The 14304-nt window shown below is 38.8% G+C and overlaps 4 protein-coding genes across 4 annotated transcripts; all 4 read left to right on the top strand.

Annotated features, from left to right (window-relative positions):
- The first annotated feature begins 1112 nt into the window (after nt 1-1112).
- On the top strand, nt 1113-3760 carry pcdh2aa1 (protocadherin 2 alpha a 1). The gene is made up of 2 exons (XM_048203753.1): nt 1113-3564; nt 3731-3760. The coding sequence occupies exons 1-2, from the start codon at nt 1213-1215 to the stop codon at nt 3758-3760; spliced, it is 2382 nt and encodes a 793-aa protein (XP_048059710.1). The 5' UTR covers nt 1113-1212.
- An 831-nt stretch (nt 3761-4591) lies between these two features.
- On the top strand, nt 4592-7813 carry LOC125275617 (protocadherin alpha-8-like). The gene has a single exon (XM_048202719.1). The coding sequence runs from the start codon at nt 4895-4897 to the stop codon at nt 7295-7297; it is 2403 nt and encodes an 800-aa protein (XP_048058676.1). The 5' UTR covers nt 4592-4894; the 3' UTR covers nt 7298-7813.
- Nucleotides 7814-8094: 281 nt separating this feature from the next.
- Nucleotides 8095-10679, top strand: LOC125276246 (protocadherin alpha-8-like). The gene has a single exon (XM_048203752.1). The coding sequence runs from the start codon at nt 8280-8282 to the stop codon at nt 10677-10679; it is 2400 nt and encodes a 799-aa protein (XP_048059709.1). The 5' UTR covers nt 8095-8279.
- An 818-nt stretch (nt 10680-11497) lies between these two features.
- LOC125276245 (protocadherin alpha-8-like) lies at nt 11498-14067 on the top strand. Its single transcript, XM_048203751.1, has one exon. It carries the CDS (start codon nt 11677-11679, stop codon nt 14065-14067), a length of 2391 nt encoding a protein of 796 aa, XP_048059708.1. The 5' UTR covers nt 11498-11676.
- Nucleotides 14068-14304: the final 237 nt, after the last annotated feature.

Raw genomic sequence — 14304 nt, 5'->3', positions numbered from 1 at the left:
AATAAATAAATAATTCTGGGTTAAAACAACCCAAGTTGGGTTGAAAATGAACAAACCCAGCATTTGGATTAAATGTTTGTCCAACCTGCTGGGTAAACTGTAAAAAGTAAAATACGTTATATCTACTCCATAAAATTTTGGCAACAGATTACAAGCAATATTATTAATTAAATAAAAAAAAAATGGAATTGAGTTAGAATTAATCAGATTAATTCCTTAAATGTCAACCATTTAAAACGAGTAAAATGTAAGTAAAATTTAAACAAAAATATCTGAATTAAGAACTCTTTATTTTTTATTGCCAACATTGAAGACGCCTGATGATGACAAGTAGAATCACTGAAGAAAAGAGAAAAACATGAATTAACAAAGGTTTGATGTTGATTTTATTGAAAAGGTTTCATTTAGTTGGTCAGTTTGACTCTTTACTTTTTATGTCAGTTTGTGGCTTTTGTAATGGTGTTTGTTAATGTTACCCATTTCAAATGTTTTTTTTTTAAGGAATTAATTTGATTAATTCTAACTAAATTCTTATATGTTGAATTTAATAATATTGCTTGTAATATGTTGCCACAATTTTATTGAGTAGATAGAGCGTATTACTTTTTACAGTGTAACTCAACTATTGTTTAAAAATTACTGCATTGCTTGCTTATAATGAACCCAAAGTATGTTGGAAATGAACATTTATTGATGTGTTTAATGTATAGTATTTAAACAATAAACATTTATTAAATTGCTTATTAATAAATGTTCACCTTTTGATTATTATTGTTGTCTCTAGTAATTATTTGTCTGATTTTTAATTTCCAACCTATTTTGGGTTCACCTTAAGCCAGCCATATAGTTATTTTAAACAATAGCTAAGTTAAATAAAACTGCCCAGCATGTTGGGGAAACATTTAACCCAACCGCTGGGTTTGTCCATTTTCAACCCAACTTGGGTTGTTTTTAACACAGTATTTTTTTTAGAGTGTAGATAGATGTGTTGTGAAGGATGCAGTAATGCAAAATCACTGTGAGCGGCGCTGCAATACCATTCATTGCTAACAGTTGCTTTAACAGATTTCTTTGCTTGGTGTGTCAGACATCACTTTGGCTTTGAACAATGAACGACCACGACGATTCTAAATATGTCAGATAGTTTGTGATTTTGAATAGCATAAATGAGTTGACCGCATCTGCTATTTTCAGCGGTGTTCAGAGGAAACAATGGCGAGTGAAAATAGAAGAACATGGATGAGCAAGATTTTTTATCTAATGTTTTTGCTGTTTAATTCCGGAGGAAATGCTGCACAGATAAACTACTCCCTCCAAGAAGAATCGAAAACAGGAATCACAGTGGGGAACATTGCAAAAGACTTAGGGATTGATCCGACTTTACTGGAGAACAGGAATTTACGCATCGTTGCGGGGACAAAGCAAGAGCTCTTTCGGGTAAATCATGAAGACGGCGCTTTGTTTGTGAACCAGAGGATAGACAGAGAAGAGCTGTGTGCTAAAACCAACCCGTGTCTAATTCATCTCAAAGCAGTGATAGAAAATCCACTCGAAATGCACCAGATATCAGTTGACATTCTCGATGTCAATGATAATCCACCTAGTTTTTTGGATGAAAACTATAAATTGGAAATACTTGAATCTGCAATGACAGGAGCACGATTTCAGTTAGAAACAGCTCATGATCCAGATATAGGCTCAAACGACTTGCAGGCATATAAACTGAGTCAAAATCATTATTTTCGTTTAGAAACGGAAGACATGGGAGATGAAGGTAAGATTCCTGTTCTCATTCTACAAAAACCTCTTGATAGAGAAAAAAGCGCGAGGCATAAGCTAATATTAACTGCGACAGATGGCGGGAAGCCGCAGAAATCAACTACTGTAAATATTACTATTGTTGTGTCGGATATTAATGATAATACTCCCATTTGTGATAAACAAAAATACACAGTGACTGTGAAAGAAAACGCCCCTGAAGGAACATTTCTGCTCCGCGTAAATGCCTCAGATTCAGATGACGGAATAAATGGTGAAATTGAATACTCTTTAAGGAACAAGTTCAGGAACGGAGCATCGGAGGTGTTTGATTTAGATAGTTTAACGGGGGAATTAAGGATAAAAGGTGGGCTGAATTTTGAGGAAAGGCAAGTTTATGAGCTAAAGATAGTGGCTGCGGATAAGGGGGCCGTATCCTTGTCTACACAGTGTAATGTGCTTGTTAATGTTGAGGATGTCAACGACAACCGGCCTGAGATTGACGTCACCTCAGTATCTAGTCACATTCCTGAGGATGCTCCTCCTGGGACCGTCGTGGCTCTGATGGGAGTTACTGACCTGGACTCAGGTATGAACGGAAAGATCGTTTGCTCTCTGCCCAAAAATATTCCTTTTGATCTCAAGCCATCTCCCGATGGGAACTTTTATTCTCTGATAACTAAAGAATACATTGACAAAGAATCTAAATCGTCTTATGATATCACAATAACAGCCAAAGATTTAGGAACACCATCGTTATCATCAACAAGGTCGATTCGCGTCGAGGTCACGGATGTTAACGACAACAGCCCTACGTTTACCCAAAACCCATATACATTCTACGTGGTTGAAAACAACAAACCAGGAATTGCCGTTTTCTCATTAAGTGCAGCTGATATAGACGAAGGTGAAAACGCGCGTGTCTCCTATTCAATTGATCGAGTGAATTCAGACCAAAGCATGACATATTTCCTGAGTATTAATGAGGCGAATGGCACCGTTTACTCATTGAAGAGCTTTGACTTTGAGTCTTTAAAAATCTTTCAATTCTTTGTTGTGGCCAAAGACTCTGGAAGTCCGTCTCTGAGCAGTAACGTGACTGTGAACGTGTTTATTCTGGATCAGAACGACAACGTTCCAGTGATCTTATATCCAGTCAGCGCTAACGGTTCTGCTGAGGGTGTGGAAGAGATTCCCCGTAATGTGAACGCAGGTCATTTGGTGACTAAAGTCAGAGCCTATGACGCAGATATAGGATACAACGGCTGGTTATTGTTTTCACTGCAGGAAGTTAGTGAGCACAGTCTCTTTGGTTTGGACCGCTATACAGGACAGATAAGGACCCTTCGCTCATTCACAGAAACAGACGAGGCCCAGCATAAACTGCTCATTCTGGTCAAAGACAATGGGAACGTTTCGCTCTCAGCAACAGCGACTGTGATTGTCAAAGTTGTGGAGCCCAAAGAGGCTTTTGCAGCTTCTGATGTGAAAAACGCAGTAAAAGACGAGGAGGAAAACGACGTGACGTTTTATTTGATCATCACTTTGGGCTCGGTTTCAGTGCTTTTTGTCATCAGCATCATCGTGTTGATTGTAATGCAGTGCTCCAAATCTACAGACTATTCGTCCAAGTATTTACAGGACACAAATTACGACGGGACTCTGTGTCACAGCATCCAGTACAGATCTGGAGACAAACGGTACATGTTAGTTGGACCCAGAATGAGTATCGGTTCTACAATTGCACCAGGCAGTAATAGGAATACTCTAGTGATACCAGATCGCAGGAGGAGAGATTCTGGAGAGGTAAGATGCATCTTCTATAATACTAATAATGATTATTATTAATTTTTTAAGTTTGCACGTGTGTGTAGTCTTTTTGAAGAGCTGTCCATGGTGCTGAAATTCGAAACCATACATTCTCATGACATTTCTTCTCACATTATAACATTCTCAATTTCCTACTTTTCAGAAGAACACTCGTATTGGTAAATGTGTGTAGTAAATGAATGCTAAAGTGCATATAATATGTGTTTGTTTCGGAGTATTACTGCTATCTCAACAGTGTTGGAAACGATCCATAGTTAAAGTGCGGATGCCACACAATTATATTACTAAAGTAAAAGTCGCCCATTAAAACATTAAAGTAAAAATACCTGATCAAAAGTACAAGTGAATACTGCAAAGTGAAATGCATCTTAAGTGGTCACCACGTAACGGATCCTCGGAGGAAATACAATAAACTACACTGCAAGTGGTTATGACAGGGCATTTTATTCAGAAAATAAGCTGTAATTTATCAAACTGAGTGTGAACATGAGCTTGGTTACAAATGGATCAGTTCCTGCTGAAAAACACTATATTTTTTCACTATATACTATATTATCATTCTACCATATATAGCAATTGACTCACCTGATTAAATAAAGGTTAATAATTCACTACAAATCTCATTATTTATAGTAAAACTACATTAATCTGAGTACAAATTCTTTTATCCATTGTTGTAAATATACCCATCTGAAGAAGACCTAAATAGACTGGATATAAAGCCAAAAAATCTCTATAATGCAAACCAAGAGTGGCAACAGATTGACACACACACACACACACACACACACACACACACACACACACACACACACACACACACACACACACACACACACACACACAATCATATATCACCGTGTCTCTATATCAGTGGATTATTTTGAGTGAAATTTGTGCAATGGGTTGTCTTTACATATTAAAATGAATAAAATCTTTATTATCTGGTTTGTAGGTCTGTTTTAAAGCTAGTGAAGCTTGTTATCTGCATTGGCAGGTGTATTCTAATATTTTCCAGTGAAATTATGTATCATCCGCTATATTCTCAGTTAGCCTCATGGTGTCAGTATTATACAAGGAAACCTTTTGAAATACAGTCCCTCCTCTTCAAGACATTAGCGTCACACAGTTGTTCCTCTCCACCAAAAGCGCGATTCTGTGTTGCTGAAACATAGGCTACCTAGTCGGGGTGGATTATGGTGATTTGTTTGAAGATATTGCACATTTTTATGACATCTCGGAGAATTCGCTCATTAAGAAATCAAAGGCAATATTAATTTGTTTTGTGATCTTAAGCGTTTGATTCATGATGGAACCCGAAGGACAAAAGCGCAGATGGGAGTGCTGGTGGATCTCTTTGTGTTTCTCTTTTCTGCTGTGCTTCGGACAGCAGGTTTCAGCGCAGATAAGATACTCTATTCCAGAGGAAGTAAAAGAGGGAACCGTCGTTGGAAATATTGCGAAGGATTTGGGGCTTGATGTCAGTGCTTTAGCGGACAGGCGGTTCCGTATTGTATCTGGATCCAATGACGATTTTTTTCAGGTAAATCAGAACGGCGTCTTAAATGTTCATAAGAAAATCGACCGAGAATCGCTGTGTGATAGTCATCGCGCATGCATGATAAATCTGAAGATAGTTGTCGAAAATCCCCTTGAAATACATTATATTGGGGTAGAGGTGACCGATGTAAATGACAATTCGCCCACTTTTAGTGAACATGAGAAACGATTGGAGATTTTAGAATCAACTGCTCGAGGAACGCGTTTTCAGCTTAAGGCGGCGCGTGACCCGGATGGAGGGGGAAATTCTGTGCGTACATACAAATTAACCCAAAATGAACACTTTGATCTAGAAGTCAGAGATCAGGGAGAAGATAAACTGCCATTTTTAGTTTTACAAAAATCTCTTGACCGTGAGATTAATGATGAATATAATTTAGTTTTAACAGCAATTGATGGAGGAAATCCACAAAGATCAGGAACTCTAAATATTACAATTAACGTCCTTGACATAAATGACAATAGACCGTTTTTTAGCCAAGATATGTATTCTACAACTCTAAAAGAAAATATACAAATCGGCACACTTGTCATTCAGGTTCAAGCAAGTGATGCAGATGATGGTTCAAATGGAGAAGTCACCTACGCATTTGGCAGCGATCAGAACCCAAAGGTGTATGAACTATTTAGTTTGGATAAACTGACAGGTGACATTCGTGTGAAAGGGGATATAGATTTTGAGGACAAATCTATTTACAAACTTGATGTTCAAGCATCTGATAATGGCCAGCCCCCTATGAAGACAGACTGTAGAGTTGTCATAAAAATATTAGACACAAACGATAATACACCTGAGATCGATGTAACGTCACTGTCAAAGATGGTGTCTGAAGATTCGAAGCCTGGCACTGTAATCTCACTCATTAGTGTTACTGACAGAGACACTGGTGTTAATGGAAAAGTTGTGTGCTCTCTCTCAGAAAATGTTCCGTTTGAATTAAAACCATCAGTTCAGGAAAACATGTTTTCGTTAGTCACTAAAAGAAGCCTGGACCGTGAAATCATATCAAATTATGACATTACAATAACAGCGACCGACTTGGGTCAGCCTCCACTGTCCTCATATAAGACTCTGAGCGTGCAGGTGTCAGATGTTAATGATAACCCACCTGAATTTAGCCTAAATCCCATAGAATTATATATGATTGAAAACAATGCTGCAGGCGCGCCCATTCTCACGCTGAGTGCTTTTGACAAAGACCTAAATGAAAACTCTGTGATTTCATATCAGATTATTAAAGGGAATGGGACACAAAGTGACATGACATCGTTTCTGAATATTAATTCTGAGACAGGCGCAATTTATGCTCTGAAAAGTTTTGATTTTGAAACCACCAAAACGTTCCAGTTTCATGTACTCGCTTCAGACTCTGGAAGTCCGTCTCTGAGCAGTAACGTGACTGTGAACGTGTTTATTCTGGATCAGAACGACAACGTTCCAGTAATCTTATATCCAGTCAGCGCTAACGGTTCTGCTGAGGGTGTGGAAGAGATTCCCCGTAATGTGAACGCAGGTCATTTGGTGACTAAAGTCAGAGCCTATGACGCAGATATAGGATACAACGGCTGGTTATTGTTTTCACTGCAGGAAGTTAGTGAGCACAGTCTCTTTGGTTTGGACCGCTATACAGGACAGATAAGGACCCTTCGCTCATTCACAGAAACAGACGAGGCCCAGCATAAACTGCTCATTCTGGTCAAAGACAATGGGAACGTTTCGCTCTCAGCAACAGCGACTGTGATTATCAAAGTTGTGGAGCCCAAAGAGGCTTTTGCAGCTTCTGATGTGAAAAACGCAGTAAAAGACGAGGAGGAAAACGACGTGACGTTTTATTTGATCATCACTTTGGGCTCGGTTTCAGTGCTTTTTGTCATCAGCATCATCGTGTTGATTGTAATGCAGTGCTCCAAATCTACAGACTATTCGTCCAAGTATTTACAGGACACAAATTACGACGGGACTCTGTGTCACAGCATCCAGTACAGATCTGGAGACAAACGGTACATGTTAGTTGGACCCAGAATGAGTATCGGTTCTACAATTGCACCAGGCAGTAATAGGAATACTCTAGTGATACCAGATCGCAGGAGGAGAGATTCTGGAGAGGTAAGACTGGCGGATTTATTTTTTATGCACTCTTTGATTTAAATGTATTATTTGTATCGGAAGTTCTTTGGCGTGTTCATTCACCCCTGATTCGTGTTGACTTCTCAGGGTTTGTTTTGGCATGGCTGTTTTGATTATTTATAAAATATTGAGCTTTTTTATGTCAAGGTAGATTTGTAAAAGATTTTGTATGTTGATGTACAAATCTCTGTAGTGGAACAGATCTATTTCCTCTTCTAATCATTGTTGGAATAAAACAATGCTATTTTAAGAATATCACAATTATTTTATTGGACTCAAATAAACTCTGTCACAGCAAACGGTACATCTATATTTTTACTGAATATCTATGCTCGGTAAGATCTGCCCCTTATTTATCGTCTCTCTGCAACATTTGTTTGTGATCTCTGAGGAATTGAATGCCATTGAATTCGGTCTTATGAAAAAAAATGTTGCATTGCAGTTACATTATCATAATTTGTCTATTTTGTTTCTTAGACAAAAATATAGTTATTGACACTATTCCACTCTGTACTTAGTGAAGTGACACAAAATGAATAAAATGAGTTCATGGCAGTCACAGCTATTGATACGTGAAACTGTCCGTGGCACTGAAATTTTCTGTCCTTTTGATATTATATTTATATTTATATATCATATATGTAGTTTTTAGAAGTCAGGTATATGTATATATTAATATTAATTTAATAAAATCATGTCTTCCAAAATTATGAAACATTTGCTCTCTGTTGTGTTTAAAATATTGACATGTTGCAGTGGACCTCATGGTGTCAGTATAACACAAGGAAACGTTGTTTGAGTCAGGATCTGGTTTGCGTCACACTGGTTTTTAACCCAGCTAAGAGCGCACTGATGCTCTTTTAGTCTGGACGTATACATACAAGGGATTCTGCGATATTCGAGCAAAAGATGTTCTCAAATTCTTCCTCGAAGCATTTAAGATTTATGCGGTAATTGTAAGGAAAACAATTTTACACTTGTTCCTCCGACGACGGTTTTCAGCATGAATGTTGGAGAACAAAGGCGCAGATGGGAGTACTGGCGGATTTCTCTGTGTTTCTGTTTTCTACTATGCCTCATACAGCAGGTCTCAGCGCAGATAAGATACTCTGTTCCAGAGGAGGTAAAAGAAGGATCTGTTGTGGGAAATATTGCAAAGGATTTGGGTTTTGATGTCAGTCATTTGGTGGACAGGAGGTTCCGTATTGTCTCTGGATTAAATGACGCCCTTTTCCAGGTAAACCCGAATAATGGCATCCTGTATGTGGAAAAGCAAATCGACAGAGAGGCGCTGTGTGATGGAACTGATGCTTGCTTAATAAGTCTGAAAACAGTTGTTGAAAATCCTCTTGAAATCCATTATGTAGAAGTAGAAATTACCGATGTAAATGATCATGCACCCGCTTTTGCTGATAAAGATGTGCTGTTGGAAATAGCAGAATCAACCCTACCAGGTGAAGACATTCAGTTGCAGGAAGCACAGGACTCTGATTCAGGCGTGAATTCTATTCGATTTTATAAACTGAGCCAAAATGAATATTTTGAACTTGAGCTTCGGGAAAATGGGGGAGAGAAAAAAATGCCAATCTTGAAATTACGTAAATTACTCGACAGGGAGCGTCAGGTCACTCACAGTCTTATACTGACTGCTGTTGATGGCGGGAATCCACCACGATCAGGGAGTATCGTTATTAATGTCACGGTGCTGGATGATAATGATAACAGGCCAAAATTCAGCCAAGAGCTTTATTCTGTCACATTGCAAGAAAACGCTCCTGTCGGTACTCTTGTCATTAAATTAAATGCCACTGATTTAGATGAAGGTCAGAATGCCGAAATAATCTATTCATTTATTAAAAATATTGAAAGACTAGTTTACAACACTTTTGATTTGAACAGCAATACAGGAGAAATTCGGGTGAAAAGCAATGTGGATTTTGAGAAAAACGATGTTTATAGAGTTGGTGTTATAGCTTCAGATAAAGGCCAGCCACCGAAGACAAGCAACTGTAGAATTATTATTAAAATGATTGACGAAAATGATAATGCACCAGAGATAGACGTAACCTCGCTGTCTGATGTAGTTCCCGAAGATTCCAAACCAGGAACGGTCATTTCACTTGTTAGTATTACTGATAAAGATTCAGGCGTCAATGGTAAAGTTGTTTGTAGAATATCTGACAATGTTCCTTTTGAACTGAAGCCATCATTCAAAGAAAATATGTACTCTCTTGTGACGAATTCAAAGTTAGATAGAGAGCTCGTTTCTCGATATGATGTCACAATAACAGCCACAGATCTTGGTCAGCCCCCTCTGTCCTCAATCAAAACACTGAAAGTGCAGATATCAGATGTGAACGACAACGTTCCAGAATTTCCTCATAATCCTTTAGAACTGTATTTAATGGAAAATAACCCCCCAGGAGCATCCATATACTCTGTTAGCGCCTTCGATAGAGATATGAATGAAAATGCTGCAATAACCTATCAAATAATAAGAGAAGATGGAGCAAAAGGTCACATGTCGTCCTTCCTCAATGTGAATTCAGACAATGGACATATACATGCGCTTAAAAGTTTCGACTTTGAAACGACCAAAACGTTCCAGTTTCATGTACTCGCTTCAGACTCTGGAAGTCCGTCTCTGAGCAGTAACGTGACTGTGAACGTGTTTATTCTGGATCAGAACGACAACGTTCCAGTGATCTTATATCCAGTCAGCGCTAACGGTTCTGCTGAGGGTGTGGAAGAGATTCCCCGTAATGTGAACGCAGGTCATTTGGTGACTAAAGTCAGAGCCTATGACGCAGATATAGGATACAACGGCTGGTTATTGTTTTCACTGCAGGAAGTTAGTGAGCACAGTCTCTTTGGTTTGGACCGCTATACAGGACAGATAAGGACCCTTCGCTCATTCACAGAAACAGACGAGGCCCAGCATAAACTGCTCATACTGGTCAAAGACAATGGGAACGTTTCACTCTCAGCAACAGCGACTGTGATTGTGAAAGTTGTGGAGCCCAAAGAGGCTTTTGCAGCTTCTGATGTGAAAAACGCAGTAAAAGACGAGGAGGAAAACGACGTGACGTTTTATTTGATCATCACTTTGGGCTCGGTTTCAGTGCTTTTTGTCATCAGCATCATCGTGTTGATTGTAATGCAGTGCTCCAAATCTACAGACTATTCGTCCAAGTATTTACAGGACACAAATTACGACGGGACTCTGTGTCACAGCATCCAGTACAGATCTGGAGACAAACGGTACATGTTAGTTGGACCCAGAATGAGTATCGGTTCTACTATAGTCCCGGGCAGTAATGGAAATACACTAGTGATACCAGATCGCAGGAGGAGAGATTCTGGAGAGGTAAGATGGCGGATTTATTTTTTATGCACTCTTTGATTTAAATGTATTATTTGTATCGGAAGTTCTTTGGCGTGTTCATTCACCCCTGACTCGTGTTGACTTCTCAGGGTTTGTTTTGGCATGGCTGTTTTGATTATTTATAAAATATTGAGCTTTTTTATGTCAAGGTAGATTTGTAAACGATTTTATATGTTGATTTACGAATCTCTGTAGTGGAACAAAACTATCTCCTCTTCTAATCATTGTTGGAATAAAACAATGCTATATTAAGAATATCACAATTATTTTATTGGACTCAAATAAACTCTGTCACAGCAAACGGTACATCTATATTTTTACTGAATATCTATGCTCGGTAAGATCTGCCCCTTATTTATCGTCTCTCTGCAACATTTGTTTGTGATCTCTGAGGTATTGAATGCCATTGAATTCGGTCTTGCATTGTTGCAAATGTTGCATTGCAGTTACATTATCATAATTTTTCTATTTTGTTTCTTAGACAAAAATATAGTTATCGACACTATTCCACTCCGTATTTAGTGAAGTTACACAAAATGAATAAAATGAGTTCATGGCAGTCACAGCTATTGATACGTGCGGAACTGTCCGTGGTACTGAAATTGTCTGTCCTTTTGATATTATATTTATATTTATATTTATATATCATATATGTAGTTTTTAGAAGTCAGGTATATGTATATATTAATATTAATTTAATAAAATCATATCTTCCAAATTTATCAAACATTTGCTCTCTGCTGTGTTTAAAATATTGACATGTTGCAGCGGACCTCATGGTGTCAGTATAACACAAGGAAACGTTGTTTGAGTCAGGATCTGGTTTGCGTCACACTGGTTTTTAACCCAGCCTAGAACGCACTGATGCTCTTTTAGTCTGGACGTATACATACAAGGGATTCCGCGATATTCGAGCAAAAGATGTTCTCAAATTCTTCCTCGAAGCATTTAAGATTTATGCGGTAATTGTAAGGAAAACAATTTTACACTTGTTCCTCCGACGACGGTTTTCAGCATGGATGTTGGAGAACAAAGGCGCAGATGGGAGTACTGGCGGATTTCTCTGTGTTTCTGTTTTCTACTATGCCTCGGACAGCAGGTCTCAGCGCAGATAAGATACAGTATTCCAGAAGAGGTAAAAGATGGATCGATTGTGGGAAATATTGCAAAGGATTTGGGTCTTGATGTCAGTACATTAATTGACAGACGGTTCCGTATTGTGTCTGGATCAAATGACGGTCTTTTCCAGGTAAATCAGAACAATGGCATTTTGTATGTGGAAAAGCAAATCGACAGAGAGGAGCTGTGTGATGGAACTGATGCTTGCTTGATAAGTCTCAAAACTGTTGTTGAAAATCCACTTGAAGTTCATTATGTAGAAGTAGAAATTACCGATGTAAATGACCATGCACCCGCTTTTGCTTATAAAGATGTCCTTTTAGAAATAGCAGAATCAACCCTACCGGGCGAGGACTTTCAGTTGCATGAAGCACAGGACCCTGATTCAGGCGTGAATTCTGTTCGTTTTTATAAGCTGAGCCAAACCGACTATTTTGAACTCGAGTTTCGCGAAAACGGGGGAGAGAAAAAAGTCCCCGTCTTGAAATTACGTAAATTACTTGACAGGGAGCGTCAGGTCACTCACAGTCTTATACTGACTGCTGTTGACGGCGGGAATCCACCACGATCAGGGAGTATTGTTATTAATGTCACGGTGCTGGATGATAATGATAACAGGCCAAAATTCAGCCAAGAACTTTATTCTGTCACACTGCAAGAAAACGCTCCTGTTGGTACTCTTGTCATTAAATTAAATGCCACTGATTTAGATGAAGGTCAGAATGGCGAAATTGTTTATTCATTTGCGAAGAATATAGAAAAACAGATTTACGACACCTTTGATTTGGACAACACTGGTGAGATTAGGGTGAAGGGCCATTTGGATTTTGAGAAAAATAATGTTTATAGATTCGGTGTTATGGCGTCAGATAAAGGCCAGCCACCGAAGACAAGCAACTGTAGAATTATTATTAAAATGATTGACGAAAATGATAATGCACCAGAGATAGACGTAACCTCGCTGTCTGATGTAGTTCCCGAAGATTCCAAACCAGGAACGGTCATTTCACTTGTTAGTATTACTGATAAAGATTCGGGCGTCAATGGTAAAGTTGTTTGTAGAATATCTGACAATGTTCCTTTTGAACTGAAGACATCATTCAAAGAAAATATGTACTCTCTTGTGACGAATGCAAAGTTAGATAGAGAGCTCGTTTCTCGATATGATGTCACAATAACAGCTACAGATCTTGGTCAGCCCCCTCTGTCATCAATCAAAACACTGAAGGTGCAGATATCAGATGTGAACGACAATGTTCCAGAATTTCCTCATAATCCTTTAGAACTGTATTTAATGGAAAATAACCCCCCAGGAGCATCCATATACTCTGTTAGCGCCTCCGATAGAGATATGAATGAAAATGCTGCAATAACCTATCAAATAATAAGAGAAGATGGAGCAAAAGGTCACATGTCGTCCTTCCTCAATGTGAATTCAGACAATGGACATATACATGCGCTTAAAAGTTTCGACTTTGAAACGACCAAAACGTTCCAGTTCCATGTACTCGCTACAGACTCTGGAAGTCCGTCTCTGAGCAGTAACGTGACTGTGAACGTGTTTATTCTGGATCAGAACGACAACGTTCCAGTGATCTTATATCCAGTCAGCGCTAACGGTTCTGCTGAGGGTGTGGAAGAGATTCCCCGTAATGTGAACGCAGGTCATTTGGTGACTAAAGTCAGAGCCTATGACGCAGATATAGGATACAACGGCTGGTTATTGTTTTCACTGCAGGAAGTTAGTGAGCACAGTCTCTTTGGTTTGGACCGCTATACAGGACAGATAAGGACCCTTCGCTCATTCACAGAAACAGACGAGGCCCAGCATAAACTGCTCATTCTGGTCAAAGACAATGGGAACGTTTCACTCTCAGCAACAGCGACTGTGATCGTCAAAGTTGTGGAGCCCAAAGAGGCTTTTGCAGCTTCTGATGTGAAAAACGCAGCAAAAGACGAGGAGGAAAACGACGTGACGTTTTATTTGATCATCACTTTGGGCTCGATTTCAGTGCTTTTTGTCATCAGCATCATCGTGTTGATTGTAATGCAGTGCTCCAAATCTACAGACTATTCGTCCAAGTATTTGCAGGACACAAATTACGACGGGACTCTGTGTCACAGCATCCAGTACAGATCTGGAGACAAACGGTACATGTTAGTTGGACCCAGAATGAGTATCGGTTCTACAATTGCACCAGGCAGTAATAGGAATACTCTAGTGATACCAGATCGCAGGAGGAGAGATTCTGGAGAGGTAAGACTGGCGTTTTTTTTACCCTTTTAAATTTTTAAGAAAAACACAGGGACGCACTAATTGCTCTTTGAACATGACCACATAAGTACAAATAAATAAGGGATTAGTTCCTTGATATTCAAGCAAATGTTCTGAATTTTTTTCCCCCACGAATCATTTTATTAGATCGATGAATTGTGTAATGCAATTGTTGCTTGTTTGATACGTCTAAAGCTGTTGTTAAACCCTGTTGTTAAATTGTCTGATAAACATGTGCTGTAAGAAATA

Source organism: Megalobrama amblycephala, linkage group LG9, assembly GCF_018812025.1.
Source record: "Megalobrama amblycephala isolate DHTTF-2021 linkage group LG9, ASM1881202v1, whole genome shotgun sequence".
NCBI lineage: Eukaryota > Metazoa > Chordata > Actinopteri > Cypriniformes > Xenocyprididae > Megalobrama > Megalobrama amblycephala.
Note: the sequence above shows the minus strand (reverse complement) of the source record. Positions and strands in the feature narration are given on the sequence as shown.

Coding starts and splice junctions, on each gene's coding strand:
- pcdh2aa1 (XM_048203753.1), top strand. CDS start 1,213: ATGGCGAGTGAAAATAGAAGAACATGGATGAGCAAGATTTTTTATCTA. Junction 3,565..3,730: donor GGAGGAGAGATTCTGGAGAG/GTAAGATGCATC, acceptor CCTACTTTTCAG/AAGAACACTCGTATTGGTAA.
- LOC125275617 (XM_048202719.1), top strand. CDS start 4,895: ATGATGGAACCCGAAGGACAAAAGCGCAGATGGGAGTGCTGGTGGATC.
- LOC125276246 (XM_048203752.1), top strand. CDS start 8,280: ATGAATGTTGGAGAACAAAGGCGCAGATGGGAGTACTGGCGGATTTCT.
- LOC125276245 (XM_048203751.1), top strand. CDS start 11,677: ATGGATGTTGGAGAACAAAGGCGCAGATGGGAGTACTGGCGGATTTCT.